The sequence below is a fragment of the Bemisia tabaci genome, chromosome 2 (assembly GCF_918797505.1).
Source record: "Bemisia tabaci chromosome 2, PGI_BMITA_v3".
Classification (NCBI taxonomy): Eukaryota; Metazoa; Arthropoda; class Insecta; order Hemiptera; family Aleyrodidae; genus Bemisia; species Bemisia tabaci.
In genome coordinates, this window is record NC_092794.1 from 26,767,020 (window position 1) to 26,788,503 (window position 21,484).

Consider the following 21,484-nt stretch of genomic DNA (forward strand, 5'->3'; position numbering starts at 1 on the left):
TGCGTACAGTTTTTGGGCATACTGGCTAAAACACTCTAAAATACACTGAATATCATTGGGTAATAAAATGCGTGGCTTCGAAGACTTAAACGCAAGGTTAGAAAAATGAGCTACACGTCCTTTTCACGATTTTATATTTAACCCTTCGACTACTGATTTAGATTTTCACGCCGTGCTCCCCCAGCTTGTAGGTTAGGAATTGTAAAACAGGCAAAAATGACTGTTTTTAGTTTTTTCACCTTTATTTGCTTATTTCTCAACCAGACAGCTTGAAATTTTGTGTGCCTCACCATTAAGTATGCGTTGGAGTGAAGACCAGCCATCAAAAGTTAATACCAGCACCCAATTTTTTTTAAAAATAAATTACATCATAAATGAAGATTTTTGAAGCTCCAAGACGAGAATTCTCGTCCGTAGGGTCACAGTGCCGTTACGCGAGGACGAGAATTCTCGTCCGTACGAGTCAAAGGGTTATATGCTTGCATTCGCCAAAAAGTAGACTTGAATGATCAATAAGCACCCTAAAAATTTCATTTTCCTCGATGCAACCATTCAAAAGTCAACTGGCCATCCTAGCTTTTTGGCCCATTGCCCATTCTGTAAAAAGGGGTTATGAATGATTCAAAACTTCACCTTTGTCAATTAAACCCCGCAAATAATTGATCGTCATATATTAAAGACTCTTTGATTGATCGATTGATTTTTCATTAGTTTTTCAATAGGAAGCCTGTAGAAAAAGCGGAAAGGGTGGTTGAGTCGAGTGGTTCGTCTGTTGCGTGAAAGCGTTCACTGGAAAATAAACACATTGGATCTAGAGTCCAGACTCTTGAAAACACTGACAAGAAAAAATACTCTTGATTCAATCGGATTTTTGCTTGAATCAAAACGAAATCCGCTTAAATTAAAAGGCTTGGTTCTTAATTTAAGCTAGATTCTGATTGAATCAAGAGTACTTTTTCTTGTCGATGGTTTTAAGAGTCCAGACTCCAGATCCAATGTGTTTTTTTCCAGTGTTCCAAATATTTAAAAAGTATATATTTACATTTTGAAAAGAAGAGACTGTTTTTGACAAAAATCATATATCATACAGGAAGTATAGATATCGTAGATCGCTCAACTGAAGTCATCAACATGCAAATTTTCACTTTTAATCAATATGCAAATTTTCACTTTTAAATTTGCACTGCCGGTAAAACAAATACCGATGTTTGATTTTTAGCCGGACATCCGGTTACATTGCGATGAAGTAAACTATTTGAATGAAGTACAATTTGGCAGCAGTGGCGACCGAGAAGCGTCATCACATTTCCGGTGGCGGAGCACCACGCACCTTCACTGCGCCTCGTCTTCTTCCGTTATTAATTTTTTCCAGTTTAATCGGATTAAATCATCACCAATGCGCTCCCTTTTAATTTTGCTCTCGAACCTAGATATGAGCGTGAATTGGTGTTTCTCTTACCGCTGCGTCACTCTCATTTAAGCGGCAATGGATGAAAGACAGGATACAGGACAGAGGCAATGCTCGCAAGGTAGCAACCTCCTTTTAAACCCATCATAAATATTGATCGTGGGTGAGGTAGCTACCTCACCGAAGGACTTGGATAGAGTGATAAGAATCAACCTCAGAAAATAACACACGTGCACATTGCATATTTTGTCGTATTCCGCACGAAAGAACGTAACTGTATTTCAATGTTGTCAGATTTCCCCTCGCAAATTGCATATTAACCAGGAGAATCTTGAGTATCCCTTACTGAAAAAATAAATGATTTTTCCTCAGATTTCAGCCAAAAATCAGAAAAATGTTGGATAAAAATTGCATAGATACATTTCCGTAAAATAAATTAATTATTTGTGTCAATCTGGCAACCTTGGAGTGCAATTGCGTTCTCTTGTCTGGGAGACGACAATTTTTAGGAAGGATTCTCTTTTAGAGAGGCAAAGAATTATTTTGTGATAGGACCTGTTCACAAGGACAAGGTTGCGTTTTGAACACTCAACAAACTCATTTTCAGGTTAGAAATTGGCAGAAGAGGGCGGCACTTTACTTGACAGCATTGATTTCATTGGCTCTCTGAAGGAATAATGTCACATTTTGCTGTCTTGCCTGAAACAACGCCATTTTTTGCGCACTTACGGCTTAGTCAAGTGTCTCAATTTGATACAACTAAGAAGAAATTTTGCTGTTTTAGCTATTTCAGTGATTTCATCTTAAAGAGATAAGACGAATTTTGAAGGAAACTCGATTTCGAAAATTTGACCCTTATCGCTCTCTCCACTATCACGGTGGCACGCCGGAGTTTTTTTTTTTTTTTTTTTTTTTTTTTTTTTTTTTTTTTTATTTGCACCAAATATTTAACATTTTACAAGATTACATTTAGACACATTAAATGCCTTTGCAATGCTCGGCACGCCGGAGTACAGGCCAGGCCATGGACGTATTTCTACCGAACGGAACTATGTGCATCATAATGTGAGCCCTGTTACACATATATTCTTATGGATCTCAAGGCTCATATCTTAATGCATATAGTTCCGTTTGGCAGAAATACGTCCATATGATGATGGGTTGTTGAAGTTTGCGAGACATTTTAGAGCGCTAAGGGCCATCTTCAGTCCCGATTATGTGCGGAGCAACGAGGTGGATGGTCGCGGAACTTGAATGGAGGCGCAGTGTCTCGCGTGTGTCAACCATCATTACATTACATAAATGTGGACACCGCGAACAACGACGCCACGATGCTCGCAATTTGAAAGGAAGTTCCGGACGAACTAAGCTGTTCGCCAGTACTCGCCGAGGTACTAAAAACTTCTTCTCCTCCATGCACACAATAGGCAATTTAAGCCTTTCTAAATTTTTAGGTTCCTTTTGTTTTAAACGTTCACGCGTCCGATTTTGAGGGCATGCGCGAGGTTTCTTTGACGATGGATCAGTTTTAAATCGTGTGTTGATGATAGATATTTATACGACACACAGTGGGGGGTCAATGGGAGAGGTTGGGCAAAATTTGGAAACTTCAAAAGCTAATAACTCCGTTTGGACTTTAAAAATGGTTCCATTGGCTCCCTCGTGGAATTTTCTTCTTAAGGCACCCTTCAAAATTTAAAATGTGACGAATTAAAAATCAAAATTTGCAGTTTTAGTCAAATTGGTACTTCATATCGGACCTCTCTGATTGATGTAATCCACTGTGCAACAACCAAACTTTAATATCTGAGCAAACACACGGAATCTACTTCAAGTTGATGGGGATTTCTCCACCCAGTTTTTAAAAATGCAGTTTTTAAGAATTGTTTAAGGTAGTTTTCCATTTAACAAATAAAGTATGATCGGAAGTCTGCACAATCGAGATGGGGTGGCTTAAGAGTCGATATGCTCGTTATCTCTATAATTGACTACTCCCGCTTTAAAACTTGTTTTAATCCATAGAGACAAATTACTAACCTCATCGGGTAGTCGCGTATTTAGGGTGCCTTTTTTGCAGGAAAAAAGTAAATCCAGCATTTTTATACACGGAGAAAAAAACCTCGTGCACGGGACCCGAAGTTGAGGTCATATGGATCTCTGAGGTTTTCGGATCACGCATCCGAAAACTTAAGGTCCAGCTGTAGAGGTTCGGGCCAGACATCTGAAGTACTTCGATATGCACCGATGCACTTCAGATGTGTGACCTGAACCCTTCTGCAGCTGGACCTCAAGTTTTCGGATGCGTGATCCGAAGACTTCAGAGGTCCATATGACCTCAACTTCAGGTTCCATCCACGAAGTTTTTTTCTCCGTGTATCACTGTGCAACAAAAAAAAATGACAAAAATGTCTCCCGGACGAGATAAGGTGATCCTTATGTATTTTGAGGCGCTGAATCCGAATATGACCTCCGTTTTTTCCCATCACCCTCCAGTTTTCCGGAAAAGTCGATTTTACCCGGAAAAATGGCCATTTTTGGGCATTTTTGGTGTTTTTGCGACTATTACCCCCTGCAGAATGTAGGTAAAATTTTTCTCCGGTACGAGAAAACGGCTAATCCGATGTATTTTGAGCCGCTGAGTCCGAAAATGACCTCCGTTTTTTCCCATCACCCTCCAGTTTTTCGGAAAAGCGACTTTTCCCCCGGAAAATGAGCAAATTTGAAGTATATTTGTCATGCATGCAATTTATTTGTATAAATTTTTCTGGACCCGTGGTACAGTCATTCTTATGTATTTTAAGCCGCTGAATCCGAATATGACCTCGGTTTTTTTCCATCACCCCCCAATTTTCCGGTAAAGTCGATTTTTCCGAGCCTAAATTTGTGTATAAGCTTTCCCGGACTCAAAGGGGATCAAAAATATATTTTAAACGTGTCCGCGACGTGCGATACATCGATTCTTATGTATTTTGACTCGCTGAACCCGAATATGATCTTGGATTTTTCCGATCACCCACGATTTTCCCGGAAAATCGATTTTCCTTGGAAAACTACCTTTTTCGGTGTTTTTTGGACGATTTTCCTGTTGTGAGGAGTCTAAGAAATTTTCTGAGATCCTCTCTAGGTCTCTTCTGCTATATTAAGAGCAGCTGAATCCAAATTTGACCTCTATTCATCTCTGACAACCCCCCGTTTTCTAGAAAGTCCGATTTTTCAGGGAAAAAAGCTTTTCCGAACCGTCCCCACCTCCAGGGAAATTTGAAAATTTTTCCGCACGTGTGATACATCGATTCTTATGTAATTTGAGCTGGAAAACCCGAATATGACCTCAGAAATTCGTTATCACCCACCATTTTTACGAAAAACTCGATTTTCTGGGAAAATTTCGGATATATACCAAAAAACACGTTCTCCAAGAAAAATCTACTTTTCCGACAAAATGGAGGGTGATGGGAAAAATTTGAGGTCATATTCTCATTTAGCATCTAAAACTGCATAGGAATTTCCCCTTCACGCATCCAGGATAATTATTTAAATAAAGAATTGCATGCCAGACTAAAATAAGTCAATTTCACTCAGTCTCCCGGCAAAAAGTGTCTTTTTTACAAAATTGAGGGCTCATAGAAAAAAATAGAGGCCATTTCCGTATTCAGAGACTCACAATACCTGATGCACAATCTAATTTGTAGCTAAGAACAATCTTACGCACATTCCACAAGGAGCAACAGTCGCAAAAACACCGTAAATGGTCAAAAATACCCATTTTTCCCAAAAGATCGAGTTTTTCGTAAAAATGGTGGGTGATAACGAATTTCTGAGGTCATATTCGGGTTTTCCAGCTCAAATTACATAAGAATCGATGTATCACACGTGCGGAAAAATTTTCAAATTTCCCTGGAGGTGGGGACGGTTCGGAAAAGCTTTTTTCCCTGAAAAATCGGACTTTCTAGAAAACGGGGGGTTGTCAGAGATGAATAGAGGTCAAATTTGGATTCAGCTGCTCTTAATATAGCAGAAGAGACCTAGAGAGGATCTCAGAAAATTTCTTAGACTCCTCACAACAGGAAAATCGTCCAAAAAACACCGAAAAAGGTAGTTTTCCAAGGAAAATCGATTTTCCGGGAAAATCGTGGGTGATCGGAAAAATCCAAGATCATATTCGGGTTCAGCGAGTCAAAATACATAAGAATCGATGTATCGCACGTCGCGGACACGTTTAAAATATATTTTTGATCCCCTTTGAGTCCGGGAAAGCTTATACACAAATTTAGGCTCGGAAAAATCGACTTTACCGGAAAATTGGGGGGTGATGGAAAAAAACCGAGGTCATATTCGGATTCAGCGGCTTAAAATACATAAGAATGACTGTACCACGGGTCCAGAAAAATTTATACAAATAAATTGCATGCATGACAAATATACTTCAAATTTGCTCATTTTCCGGGGGAAAAGTCGCTTTTCCGAAAAACTGGAGGGTGATGGGAAAAAACGGAGGTCATTTTCGGACTCAGCGGCTCAAAATACATCGGATTAGCCGTTTCTCGTACCGGAGAAAAATTTTACCTACATTCTGCAGGGGGTATTAGTCGCAAAAACACCAAAAATGCCCAAAAATGGCCATTTTTCCGGGTAAAATCGACTTTTCCGGAAAACTGGAGGGTGATGGGAAAAAACGGAGGTCATATTCGGATTTAGCGCCTCAAAATACATAAGGATCACCTTATCTCGTCCGGGAGACATTTTTGTCATTTTTTTTTGTTGCACAGTGAATTATTTGTCGGTATCTCCATGTTTTTTTCTCGCCATAGATATATATCTTCATTCGTCACCTTCCAGCCAAAGGATCTCAAGCGCCATGTGACGTTTAAACATTTCCGCCGCCATTTTATTTTTATCCCAAAGAATTCGTTCAACGAAGCTGTCCAAAAATTTCACTGAATTTTCTTCTTGCTGCCGATTAAATTCAGTGAAAGTTTCAAACAGATTCGGTTCAACATACACCGAAAAAAAAGGTGCTGTAGTAACATCCTGGATATTAAAAAAATGTGCGACAACTCTTGGATTTTGTCATTACCACTCTGGTTGTTAAAGTAACATCCTAGGATGTTATTTTCACATCCTATCATGCTACGTTAACTGCCAGAGTGTTGATAGCAACATCCAAGAGTTGTCGCACATTTTTTTAACAACCGTAACATCCGGGATGTTACTGCAGCATCTTTTTTTTCGGTGTACAATTTCTCTGTAAAAAAATAAAATGGCGGCGGAAATTTCGAAACGTCGTATGGCACTTGTGATAGACGACTAATTCGTAACGACAAATCCCGAACTTTTGCGGGCAGTCGCGCACGTAAGGGGGAATTCCGTGCCCCGGGACACCTCGTTTTTTGTTTACCTTGCGTTCAAGTCACCGCGGAGACCGGCAGGGGGCATTGATCAGCCACTGTTCCCGCGACGACATCCTTGTTCCCGTTTGTCCAAGGATCTGCCTCGGTCCATATGCCAATTCCGAGCTATTGTTTCCGGCCATGCATGCCGAGAATGATGAGTCGCCCCGTATTTCCCGATGCGGTCGCCGCGGCTCCGCGCCAATATACGTGCCGCACATCTCTCGTTTCGGTTGTGATGCAATCCCACATACATAATCGCCTCGGAGCAAACGAGAGGTTGCATCACTGCCCGGTCCGAGTAGAATTTCTTCGAATCCTTCTCACACTTCTCCGCAAACCTGCTTTTTTCTCCAACTGAGGAACTTCCGAGTGCAACAGTGTGGAACCATAAACTCACATCCAACCAAGCGTAATCTGAGCACTGATGTGTTTGATAATTTGAATTCTTTTACGTGAAAATGCGCTCCTAACTTACCTTCTACTGCTAATATTTTTGGAGAATTCGTCTCTTTTAGGCTGAGACCAGGGCCGGATTTACCTATGGTGCATCGGTGCAGCTGCACATAGGGCGCAAGATTTTGAGGGGCGCCAAATTTTGGGTTTTTTTTTCCAAACTCTGCAAAAAATTGGGAATTGCGTCGAAAGTTCAGAAACTCTGATTGTTGGTTGATTGTATAAAGGCAATGGAGACACAGACAAGAACGGCAAGACAATGTTGCGAGGCGGTTTGTCCCGTGTCGCGACAATACGTTTTGGTTTCTGCCCCAGAATCATTCACTCACTCGATAAATTCGTATTTAGTTTGAGTTAGCACGTAGTAACCAAAGAAGACCGTCGGGTTGGGAAATGCGCGGGCGGGGGGGGGGGGGGCGTGCCAGGGGGGCGCCTCGAAAATTTCTGCACAGGGCGCCAAAAACGTAAATCCGGCCCTAGCTGAGACAATATATTTTTGAGACTCTGTACTAACGTCTCTAAGCACTGTAATCAGGACTCGATTGACAATGAAATTCCGAACCACTTATCCAAATGAGAGGAGGAAGTCAGTGGCGTGGCGTGAACGATCGACTATCGATATTTCCCCATTTGAATCCGTGGTAAAAAATCGATTAACACGGTGTTCGCTGCAAACATCCTGTCAATCGATCTTTTTCCGTAGGTTTAAAAGACAGATCAATCGATATATCGCAAAGCACGCCACGCCACTGGAGGAAGTATGTCGGGAACCATCAGTCCAAAAATCGTTACTTCGCACTCTCTTATCTTTCTTTTCATAAAACAATAATAATTTTAATTTGATTGAAGCTGTGATTAAATTTTTTGAAATATTAAGATGGTCATATCAAAAAGTTAAGTGTAAGCGCAAGTACCTAAAAACTACGTAATTTCTCGTTTAGAGGCATCAACAAAAGACATTTTGATAGAAAATAATCCTCTAAAAATCGTTCATTAATGAGAAAAAAAGGAATTCCATTATTTTCTCGGCAAAAAAGTGATAAGCCGTATTACTTTAATAAAATTTGGACTTGAAAGTAAGTCAAAATTCCAAAAGCGCTACAAATTAAACGTCATTCTTCGAAACAATTCACTTACACCAGTCACTGAGACTAAATTCTCAAGTGAAACTCCAGTCGAGAACAGCTGGATTAATGATTTACTGTAACTTTAACCTCATCCTACGACATAAATATTGAGCCATCGCTGAGATAAAGAATTTTGAGCTTTCTGATTTCGATTTTTACAATAATAGTTTTAATCGATGAATGTGTTTTTAGTCTCCTACATTTCGTTTGCAACAGTGTCATCATAATTTTTAAGGGCTTAATTATTTTGATCGCTGCTCAGCGGGGTGCCTCGACCCCAAACGTTTCAATTATCTCTGCGAATCTGTGCCCCATTAAGTGTAATCGGATAAGTACATTTTGCGTTTCCTTAATCAGCCAGGCGTTCTGGCCACTTGATCGATGTAATAACCAGCAATTAACTGCAAGACGGAGACAAAGAAATGACCTATAGCCGTTCCTTTTCAGATTGACAGGATCGACAAAATTCATAAAATCTATTGAGTAGATTTTCCTCTCAACTCAAGTATCAGCCTTCACGTAAAGCTCTGAGTATGTCTCGTTAAGTAATGGAGACCTGCAAAAGTAGGGAATTTTTGTATTGAATTGCAATGGGAAAAAAAAACACATTGGATCTAGAGTCCAGACTCTTAAAACCATCGAAAAAAAAAAAAAATACTCTTGATTCAATCGAATTTTTGCTTAAATCAAGAACTAAGCCTCTTAATTTGAGCGGAGTTCCTTTTGATTTAAGCAAAAATGTGATTTAATCAAGAGTATTTTTTCTTATCAATGTTTTCAAGAGTCTGGACTCTAGATCCAATGTGTTTTTTTTTTTCCAGTGTAGTCTATATAGGAACCACTCATTTCAACCAATAGGGTAGCTTTATTTTCAGTTTGTCTTCTTTGTCGATCGCTTGTCTATGAATTTCCATAGTCAGCAGGCTGGATCTAGTTCTTTTTTTCCATGAGGAACTCCATTAAAGCAAAGTTCATCGTAATCGCGGTAAAAGCTCCACGATGAGGAACCAATCGGAGAACGGTACAGCACAGCTGTCAAGCGCTCTATAGCTGGAGATGGTTCATACCCTTCTCACGAAGATACTACGACTTCCGCTTGTCCTGCCACTTCGATATCCACTCTCGGCAACTTTACAACTTCCGCACTGGAAGGCGCAGCGCGATGTTATCACCTATGATAGTGCTCGTTGAGCGCAAGAACTCGATGATTTTACCCATTCTTCGGAATCTCTCCTCGGAGGGAAAGCAGATAAAGGCTGGAACTGACGAAATTTGAGCGCGGCGGCGTGGCGAGGCGAGGCGCGACGCGACGCGGCCGAGGAATAATTGTAAAACTCAAGAGCATTAAATGAAGCGTCACGCTAAGCGGTTCGAAATGCGACAAACACCACTGTCACAGATCACTTTCTTTTGCATATAGTCGCCGCAGCGGTCGCCAAACTGTAACCGTGATCTATCCTCCGGTGATTTTTTTTAGAAACGCCGCGGCCGCTCTTCACCTTGTTTTGAGACAGATATTATGTTCGGTTGCAGTTAAGACATTGGAGACTGGAAGACATGGGAGACATTGGAGACATGGTCATAAAGTCAAGTATAGTGACCCTTATGACCCTTTCAGTCATCATGTACAATCCTTTACATGGGGTCATATAAGAAATCGCAAAAAAAGGTGATTCGATGGTGAAATGGTAATGAAAAGTCAAGAAAAATTTGAGACCCTCGCGTTGATTTTTTCTTTTAAAATGGGACCATCCACGAAATGAGGGAACCATTCATTGTCTACAAAAAATTATTATTGACTTATCGATGCTTAAGTGCAGAGGGGTGTTTTGTGAATATTTACGGAAAAGCGCCCGAACGTATCAGACAAAACCAAATTCATGGCAGTATTAAGGTGATTCAATGGACGCTATATTTTTTGTCAGAACGATATGCGATATGTCGCATAGATTCGTTCCATTTTTTCAGCTACTCGTCATTTTTCTCAAATTTTGAGATCGCAATTCTGTTGTCAGGAGGCTAAAGAATTCACTTACCAATTTTGACGAATAAATTCAACGTAATGAAGGCAGGTTTTTTTAGAGGAAAAATATAGCATCCGACACTCGTTGCTCTTGTGAGCTCCATATTGCAATGCTGATATGTGCGATAAGGAACGTTGAGGAGAGAGAATTGCCAGTTGAAAACCGTTCTTGCCAAGTTCACGGCTTCACTCTGAAGTGTGGTATCGTTGGAAAAGTGATGCAGGAAGTTGTAATGATAAGTCAAGATATATGCTGGATAGTATAGATACTTGATATCACCTACTTGTTACATAGCTGAGCACAGCCCCTAAGCCAGGCAGTGGACGATGACTAACATTAAGGCATTATCAAAACGGGTGGATCAGTTGCGCTGCGCTGGTGACAGAATCGTGTTTTGATGCTTAATTCTTGGAGATTGGCTAAAAATAATAAGATCTTTTATACGTTCAAAATTAATCGAAATATCACCGTTTGAAAAGTCGGATTTTTTACTTTATCCACCGCGGTAGTGACATCCATGGTTTATTCCACCTTGCTTTCATCATTCGGTTTGACGCACAAAATTGCATGTTTCATTAACGTGAAACTCGACTGAAAGCAAGGTGGAAGAAACCAAGGGTGTCATTACCACGGTGGCTGACTTCAAAAACCCGACTTTTTAAAAGGCGATATCTCAGTTAATATTGAACGTAGAAAGATGCTTTTTGGACGGATGCTATTACTTTTGTCTGATCTACAAGAATCAAGCATATCAAAACAAGATTTTGTGACCATCAGCGCAACTGACCCGTTTATCAGGTAGGCGAGTGACATTAAACACTCCACTAGCCTTAACCCTTTTCCTGCAGTTCCGAGCTCTGAGATCACTCAGCCTTCTTTGACTTGCTATAAACTTTATTACGTACAGCTTTCGTCATGGTGCAGCCTCCTCGCCTACCAAGAACTGTCACCCGGGATTCCCCGTTCATAGACCTGTGATACAATGCTCTTGACTCGCAATGATCGACCAAATTTCGTAAGAGGTATCACATCCTCAACTGAACGTTTCTTCTAAGCCCATACGATGGGAAAGGTTTTCGTAATTTGTTACCGATAAGCAACTTGGAGATGGAGGTGAGGCGCCGTAGTACAAATAAGCGACTTGGTTTTTCATGTGATGTTCGTAAAGCACGTTTTGGCACCAGTAGTCTAAAGTCAACAAATTAAGTCAGTAAAAATAAGAGAAAAGACAAATAAAAGAGAAAAAATGAATTTATTTCTCTTAAAATACGGTACGATTTGTGTGTAGAAAGTGCGTCTTACATACTTCCTTTCTTTTTTAGAAAGTAAATATCCTGCGCGGGAAAATGACCCAATCATTCGGTGAAACATTTTAACGTAAAGAGTTCGTCGTTCACAAGTGGAACATTTTCACCTGCAAACCTCATTTTAATCAGGAGCTCTTGGGGTTTGTAAAACGAAAATGTCTCTGATAATCCATCCGATTTTCATCGAAAAAAAAAGAAAAAAAAAAAACGAAAAAAGGAAGAAAAAGAGAAGTACAATTTCGGGTAGATATTAAAGTCATATTCACTTGAAGAATGATATGCTTCAGTCAATTCCGCAACCCTGGCATTGCATTATGTTCCTCCGCCTGGGATACATCGAAATATCAGATCCTGGTCGGGCTGTCTGAGATGAGTTCACGAAAATCCCTCCCGTGATTCACCTGTTCCGAGATCCGAGGCGCTGCGCTGGTATGCGGGAGCGATAAAATACATCTCCTGGTCCATTGTCGAGACAAAGCTTTATTACATCACAGAAAGGGGTAGAAGTTGGGGCAGGGAGGCAAGGAGGGGGTCGGCTCACCCCCAAGACGTCAAGGTCATCATGAGCGAGCGCGCTGGAGCTCGCGTGAACGCGGGTGGAGCGACGCGGCGGCCAGGGCAGGGTACCGCCGCACGCTGGTCCAAATCAGATACACATGGAGACCGCATCTCTGTTCTGCAGTAAGATCGAAGAGATCAGTAAATGCAGATTTGTAATTTTGAGACGATGGACTAGATGGCGGAAACTTTCAATGAATGAATCCTCTTTCGTACAATTTTCATGATAATAATACACTGGAAAGAAAAAAAAAAAGAAAAAAAAGAAAAAAAAAGAAATAAAACCCACATTGGATCTAGCGTCCAGACTCTTGAAAACATCGACAAGAAAAAATACCCTTGATTCAATCAGATTTTTGCTTAATTCAAAAGGAAATCCGCTCAACTTAAGAGGCTTGGTCCTTGATTTAAGCAAAAATCCGATTGAATCAAGAGTATTTTTTCTTGTCGATGTTTTGAAGAGTCTGGACTCTAGATCCAATGTGTTTTTTTTCCAATGTAATAATAATAAAAAAAACCCAAATTCCGTCTGGATTGAGAACTGGGAGGTACGCCCCCTGACTGTTCCCGGTCCAACCCCCGAAGCGCTTCGTGCCGTTGGCGTTATACGTTAAGCGTTACTCTTATTCTTTTAGTATTAATGACTAATGTAACCATAGATTATATGGATTACATTTTGCAATAAGGAACCACTAGCCCCAGCTCTTCCACAAAAGCATCTTTCTGCTCAGGGAAACCAATAGCATGTTATTTCTAAAATGAGCCAAAAATGATGGTTCCTTATTGCAAAATGTAGTCTATATAAAAAGGTCTTTTTCATTTCACGTTGGGTAAAAGAGCGGTGCATGCCGTGCATTTCATGTATGCTTGTTGACGTTTTGAACACACAACAAACGAATTTCGAAGTTTGAAATTTTCGAAAAACCATATTTGACTCAAGACTGCAGTAAGTACAGCTTTGCCGCGGAATAATGTGGACCTCCTACATTTTTGTCTGAAATTATGCCAATTTTTTCGCACTTATAACTGTTGTCTTTTACAAATAAGACGAATTTTCCAGTTCTAACTGAGTTAGCCAATTCACTTGAATTACACATACATACATAAAGTCGCGATTATAGCGCCGCCTCGCGCTCTGCGACGCCCAATCGCCATTGCCCCCTATCCTCCCAGAGATCATCAGGCAATTGGCACCTTCTGATCTCCTCCTCCACCCCTTGTCGCCAACCTTTCACAGGACGTCCACGCCGTCGCCTTCCGGGAGGAACCCAATCGAAGACCTGCTTGGGCAACCGATCATCTGCCATCCTTCGCACATGTCCATACCAGACCAACTGCTTGGACCTGATATCGTGCACGATGTCCTTTTCCACACCCATTATCTCGCGTACCCTTTCACTTGAATTAGATGCTTCAAATATTGAATTAAAAAAAAAAAAAAAAAAAAAAAAAAAAAAAAAAAAAAAAATCGCACCTCCGTATTATTTGGGAAGCAGAGACTCTGCACTTCATGAGGGGCTGATGCGGGGGAGGGGGGACGCAGCGTTTTCCCCCCCCTCTCCCGATTCAGCATCGGTCGGTATAGTTGACTCCTGTGCGGCGGTAGGCCGGCCGGGGCGTATGAGTGAGAGTGGTGGTAGAAGGTTTCACTTTCCTCCGAGATTTGGGTCACTCACCATCATAGCAGAGGCAGACGGCTCTGCTCACCACCGGCCTCAGTCGACCGCTGTCCTCTGTCGATAGATGGCGCTCAACGGAGTCAGAACTCAAGGTCTCGGGGTCTCGCTAATGCCGGTCCACGCTCGAAATCGCCAGATAAGCGGTATCAGTTCACGCATGCGCCCCGATCACAACGGGAAATGATCCAAGCTCCGAATACCAAACCCGCGTCTCGCTTCCGTCTCCGGTCCCGATCCTACTGAACAATACATTCTATTGATCGTATATTCCCGTATATAGTCTATTGCAGTATAGGCTATCGTCTATTACCTCTATTGCATCCCTACGTGTGTATTGTGTGTTATGTATCGGTGCGCGCCAAATCTCTGGTACTGTTGATGGGTGGACCTTTTAGACACACCTTCGAAAAATTGCGGCCGTTAAATTTCCACGAACTCTTCTTCATACCGGAATTAAATTGAATTTTAATTTATTTGATTTGATCCAAGCTCGATACAAATTCTATGAAAGTTGTTTGGAAAGAAATATATTTCGAAAAATTTCTGGTACATCATAGCGATCGTTGATACTTCGGATCTTTTATTCAACTTGATGTTTCGAACTTTCGTGTGCGATTGATGTAAATTTGAATTCATGCGACAGAGGTCGATTGCATAAAAAATTGGGTTCCCTGGAACTGAGCATTCGGGGAGAATTTCTCAAAATTGATTTTTTTTTTGGCCGATCGATCGGTAGTGTTATAAAGTGTGCGATTATTTTTTAAAACCAAGGCTTTAAAATTCCAATCTAATTGATCCACTCGCGAAGTTACAGCAGATGTTGAGAGGCGATTCTTTGTTGAAGTGTTTTTTTGCGACACGACTGGAGTTTCAATGGATGTGCTTTGAGTTTTAAAGTGATGTAAAACTGCTCGGAACCAACCCTAACGGATTTTTCAACCTTGCAGTGACTGTCACCCCTGCAGAATATGCCAAAACCATGGTTTTTATCACAAGGTAAGAAGTAGGTTAGATGCTATAATGTATAATCAAACCGAATTATTCAGAAATGCGTTATGATGATTCTTAGCGTATCTATGGTAGGCTATGCGTGATGAATGGCTTCGACCAAAGTCGAGTAGCGTTTAATGAAAAGGAAGAAGGTTTAACGTTATCATTAAAAACCGAGACGCTGACGAATTCACATTCACGGTAAAATAATCTCTGAGGGTATTTTAATTTTGATGATCTTGCTATTCTCGGTTTTTCGGGTTTTCGGTTTGGTTGCTATTATCTTCCTATTTTTGATCGAGAAAATTAGAGCTGGTAAAAAAAAGCTCACCGTTTGTTCAGTAGTTTTTTTAAGATGGTCTCACGCAGAAAATTGGATGAAGAGCGGAATCAGAGGTGGATCCAGCAATTTGCACGGAGAAAAGAGATTGGTGGCCGCAACCAGGAAAAGGGCTATGTTTACCAACCCGCCTATTTCGTTTGTTGGATTTTTCTGTAAAGCGTACAACCAATGTTACACCATAACAAAACATTATCATATATGAATTATAGCAAAGTCGTATCATATTATATTGCTACTATTTACTCGGAATTTACGCTTTAACAGATGGGTGACTTAAACGCTGGTGTAGGAAAATCAACTTCCGAGGTCTGCACTCTGCAGCTTCCATCTTCTTAGATCTTAATATTTTTCAAACGAAATTTCAATTTCTCCTATTCTTAGGATTTTTATAGACCTCAGGACTCCTGTGAGATATTTAAACCTCAGGATTTTCCCTTACCCGCGTGGAAATGTACGGCTATGCCACTAATATACGTCTATGTAAAATTCTGATGATGGAAAAGTTCTTTCCATTTTGGACTCTCTTGTGACGGCAGCAATCGGAAGCAGGCACGTAGCTAGGATTCTGTTTCGAGGGGGGTTTGGTCGGGTGAGCGAGGTTCTACCCCCCCCCCCTCTACAAGGGGGGACAAACGACTTAAGGGGGAGTTTGGGGCCCAGAAAATTTTTTAAATTTTAAATCTATTCGGACGCATTTTGAGGCTTCCGTGACGCAGATTATCCATCAATTTCTGCAGAAAAATCAAGTTCTTTTTTTAACTTTCAGCCTAGAACACCTTCAAATTGTTGCACTCGACACATTTGGGAAATTTGGAAATTTTGGAAATTTTAACTCTACTTGATCGCATTTTGAAAGTTCAAGCTTCCTTTTTTACCGTCTTTCCTTATTTTCTACCTCTTCTTTTCTTCATTCTCTTCCTCCTTTTTTTGCTTTCGGGTTTTGTGTTTTGCCCCCCCCCCCCCCCCTGGCTACGTGCCTGATGGGAATTCGGCAAATGTGGTTGCGGGGGAGACCATGAAAGCACGGGGATCTCCACGATTCTGGATGAGCGCAGGTTTCCCTAGAGTACCTATATTGAGAGAGTATGGCCACTGGTGTTACCACCTCTGATTGGCTCAGCCATCTTAGGCTGAATGAAGCCCTTAGAACCCAAAAATGGCGGACGCCATAAATTAATGTAATGCAAAATGACTCAAAATGTAGTTTTCTTTGCTTATCGTAACGAGAAATTTACTCAAATTTCTTTACATATTTTTAAGGCTAATCGTGTGCAATTTTTGAGAAAAATTATCTTAGATGTAGTAAGGTTGGCAGCAAGTGCGGTTGGTGATAACGGTCAAAAGTTGGCAATGACCCCCCTCCCATCTACAAAACCAAAACAAAGCACCGCCATTTTTGGGTCCTAAACCTCTCCATGGGGCCCAGTGGCCATACTCTCTCAATATAGGTACTCTAGGTTTCCCCCCAAAATGTTGCAACGCCCCGCGTTTCGCACGGGCGCTAAACCGTCTCGTGCTGTTACAATTAATAGAAAGCGAAGTCGCTTCGGTTGTTTGTCGGTGTTCCGGAGTCCTGGTCGTTCGCACAAAGGGCACTTTTAATCGCCTTCGCCAACGCACCCGCGCGCCGTTTTACTCGGTGCAGAACGGCAAGCACGGTACTCTACCGTCCCCGTCCTGACATCGCGAACCGCGCCGCGAATCACGAATTCACGATCTCAGGGATTTTCTACATGAGCAGGGTAATATTTCCATGGTTTACCTCCAAAACCACGGATCTCACTTGCAACGTTGCAAAATATCCGCGCATGCATGAGCTTTTAATAGGAGAACACTAAACTATAGACAGTGATGACGGGTCCAATTACATCCCCTGGTAAAAATTGGCAGTAGAATCTGTGTTCCAAAATACCATAGACCTAAACCGGGCTGTAAGATTTCCAACAGCTTCTGTAGCCGGCTGTACAATTTCTTATAGTCTTATAGCCGATGGCGATTAAGCAACAGCCAGACGATAAAGTTTATACTAAACGTTACTAAATACGGATACCAGGACTTAGTTAGTTTTTGGACTACCGCTCTCTTTTTGTGCCTTAGTATCTTGATTTATTTTGCGAGGAAAGCTCCGTACTTTTGAAGGATGCCTGTCATTCTTAATATGTTGGAGCGCCTTCAATTTCTTATGATACTGTGCAATATCTCTGGTGTGAAATAGTTGCTTCAGACGCCGTGGCACGCTGCGGCGCGGCGGGCGGGCAGAGAGTGCGAAACGCGCATTGGCGCCTACAAACCTAACAGGGATACTTCACGCATTGCGCAATGCGTGAAGTATCCCTGTTAGGTTTGAAGGCGCCAGTGCGTCGCCGCTCCGTTTTGTGTTAGGCTCTAATATTTAATCTCGCGGAGTCAGCGTTTTTCAAATCATGATTTTGAACTGTTTGCACACTCTGTATGGACTATTCTCATTTTAATTGATGAAAAAAAAAAATGTTTTAAAGGAAAATATAATGTGTGTTTTGTAAATATTAAGGTAGTTCCGTATCAAACTTAATGATTTCCAAAGCACACGAATTTCTACACAATTTCTTATAGCCTTTTATAGCCAATGGCGATAAAGTGTGAAGCCCGGCGATAGGAACTATAGCCCGACTGTATACTTTTTTATAGCTTCGTATAGCCCGGCTATATGATTTGCTCCGCTTTCTACAGCCAGCTATACGATTTTCAATAGCCTTCTTTAGTCGGCTATAAGAACTCCTATGGTATTTTGAAACGCAGCTCCTATCGCCAATTTTTACCAGGGTCTGAAACGCGTCTGCAGTTGCCTTCCTAAATGGTCGTAACTAGTGTTGCACCAAACAGCGTATCTCTTGGAGGAAAAATTGTGCTCGAATGAGCTTTTCCCTCTGTATTGAGATTTCCAGTTTTCTGGGTTTTAACGCACGTGGCTTAAAAAATTATAACTTACTGTCTATATTGAAATTTATAGACATAGCGATAGACAAAGAAAACACAGGGGGTATGGAGCGATCCTGTTGGTTGAAACGGGTGGTTGTTATGCACTACGGGGGAAAATGCTGGACTGACCAAAGGTCTCGGTTGCCGTATTTACAGGTATTTAGTTTAGACAAATATTTGGTAATTTTCCTAATGTGCATTAGAGTTCAGTACTTCAGTGATAGTCTAAAAATCTCAATACAGAGGGGGGGAAAAGCTCATTCAAGCACGATTTTCCTTCAAAGAGATGATCTTTGGTGCAACACTAGTTTGTACGCATCCAGTCTGTTGTTAGCACGAAACGGCAAGAATGCCGAGAATTTGGTCACGATGTCTCCAACATTTCCGTTCCGAAAGTTTCCGAATGTGGGAGTGTACATACTAGTGAAGTTGTGAAGTTGCCGGTCTTTGGATAAAATGTAGACTTTTTTGAGCCGCAATAAGTATAGTTCATTAAGTTTGAAAAAGGACCTCGGTGATACCATGTCCTGAATAATAGTTATATGACTTTTTAAAATCCAGCCTAATATTCCCAGAAATATTGTCTATTGGACAAACGGACGACGTCTCTAAATCTCCTGATTGACACATCTACGCATGAACGATTATGAGCCCCTTCATTTCCACCCATCTCGTCGCTACGCTGATGAAAGGACGTAACTTTGTTTTTGCGTGGGACCTGGGAACGTGGAACCCTACAGACGTTAGAACTCATCTCTAAGTATAGATATGCCCTTAAATCGTCGCTACTCTGACGTAAGGGCTTATCTGGATTTCCACGTGAATCCTGTTCTCCATAAAACTCCATGCTTTCTGAGGCTCATCTGGAAATCAAGTTACGTCCTTCCATCAGAGGAGCAATGAAATGCGTGAGGGAACGATTATTTCGAGTACCTCTTATTATGAGTGAAGGTATCCCAAAGAGAAACGGACAAACGGAGGCGTAGTAATCGACTGTCGATATTTCCCCCTTTTGAAGCTGCCCTGATAATCGACCTTTTTCCATAGATCTAAATGCCAGATTAATCGATTGATCGCAAAGCACGTCATAATGCACATATCTGTTCGGCAGAAATACGTCCAAATTTGTGCCACAAAAAATCTAAAAATATATGGTAAGGTTTGACATGAGCAAATTTTTTATTAATCATGTGTCCATGCGTCTCGTGTCAGTCGGCACGCCTACTTTGCTAGCCATGCGTTAAAGTCTCTGAAGTGATTCCTGCATTTTTCCGTTCCGGCGATCCTTCGTGTAGTTCAGCATTGAGAAATATTTAAATAATAATGTCTTCATGCGTCAAGCAACTCCCCTTTATCGGTACATCTACTTTTTTGTACCGTGTAGCATTAAAAGTTCGACCATTTGTTCTTAAATCTTGACCTGAGAATTACCATAAAGTTATGACCAAAAATTGCATCGGTTTTAAGTGGAGGGAAACTTGTATCGTGCACGGGAGGTACCGTATCAGGACAAAGAATGCGGTTTTGTAGGGAAGCCTTACATTTTTCCTTCAAATGAACGTATTTTTGCTAAGTGGAACTAAAGAGGAGTGGGAAAGATGGGGTGCCCTCTAGTAATCTGCACCAGAAACAATGTAAAAGCGAGATCTTATATTCTACAAACGGAACAATTGTATGCGGAACTCATGAACCGTGAGCATGGGAAAAGAGTGTTATGGACAGGGCTCATGAGTTAAAGCGGGGATGGGCGACCGCGGAGGCGGCTTCGTTGTTGGTGACGTCACTGGCGTTTTATAGTTCCCATTCATTCTTACGGCCCTCGACTAACGACCAAACCCCTTCTTTTCCGCCTGTTTCTGGTTCCCTTCAGCAGAAATACGTTCAAGTGATATACGCGGAGAGTTTAGAAACCAAAAATCTTTCTAACCTTGGAGCGGGGTGATGAGGTTGCCGTCGAGCGTAGTGGCGGACTCGGAGGGGATCATAGTAACACCCTCCCCCTCTTACCTTGGGTCAAAAATGGGGGAATTAGAGATGGGGGATAGGAGTGGAAACGAGGGAGAGAAAGAAGAGTTCTCATAAAAATTTACTGAAATGGTTTCAACACAAATATATAAAATCAAAGTTTACCAAACCAAAGGTTACTCAACTCCGCGGAAATAAATACCATACCCGGTCCGTAAAATGAAATAAAATAACGCTTAAGTTGTATCGTTCTTCAATTTTTAACTTTTAAATAATGCATAAATTTTATGGTAAAACTGCTTAAAATTCAATCAGGGAGGGCCTATTTTTTTAAAAAATTTTCCAGGGGAGGCCGGACCCTCTCACCCTAGGGGGTGTCCCCCCCGACCCCCCCGACCCCCCCGACCCCCCCCGACCCACCAGACCCCCCAGACCCCTGCCCCCCACTTGACATTAACAAATCGCCACCCTCTCGGCTCACTCTGGATCCGCCACTGGTGGAGTATAGAAGACACGATTCTACCACGGCAAATCTACCCCTCCCCAATACAGATTAAAAGACTCTTGGTTCCCTCGGTAAATAATTCGACGGAAAATCCCAGGCGCAAACGACAACTCCATTGTCTCCGATGGCAACATCGAAGCCGGTGGAGCGGTCGCGGACGAAAAACCGCGGGATGGAAATCAATTAGAACGGGGGGGCCCGGGCCGCGAAGCGCGAATCGGCGATTTGTCGCCGAGCGGCGCGGCGCGGCGCGCGTCAGCGGCGTGCGAATCGCGGATCGATGTCGTAACCCGCCCGAGCGGGGGCCGCGGGGGCAGTGTTACGGGCCGCGGGTCGAGCGCGAGTGAGGGGGGCGCGGCCGGGGGGCCGGGGGCGGCACGGGCGTCGACGCGCTGCACCGCAGTCGCAATTGCGCGAAAACTATTAACTTTCGTTTTGACCTACGACTGACTTTCTTTCTCATCCGCGACAGTGCGCGCCGCTCCGGTGACTGAACGGCACCGACTCGCCTCGTTATGACGAATCCGCCCGAAAATGAAGCAATTGACGGCCAACCACTTGTATACGGGTAGTATGGTTCTGCCGGCTGCGGACTGATTGTTGGAATAGCTAGACAAAGCTATAGATAAAGAAGACATAGGGAGTAAGGAGCGACCCTATTGGTTGAAATGGTTGGTTCCTATAGACTAAGGGAGGAAACGATGGACTAACTATAGGGTCTCTCGTGGGTTGTCGTTAATAAGTCTAGCGTCTTACCTTTCTTTGTCCATTGCAACT

General features: G+C 42.0%; 1 protein-coding gene across 1 annotated transcript in view; it reads left to right on the forward strand.

Moving 5' to 3' along the window:
• The first annotated feature begins 14,004 nt into the window (after positions 1-14,004).
• LOC109032462 (proclotting enzyme) overlaps positions 14,005-21,484 on the forward strand; it is a 48,100-nt gene continuing 40,620 nt past the window's right edge. The window contains exon 1 of the mRNA XM_019044607.2: positions 14,005-14,942. Within this exon, the coding sequence (XP_018900152.2) occupies positions 14,915-14,942 (28 nt within the window). The 5' untranslated portion in view covers positions 14,005-14,914. The remainder of the gene's footprint in view (positions 14,943-21,484) is intronic.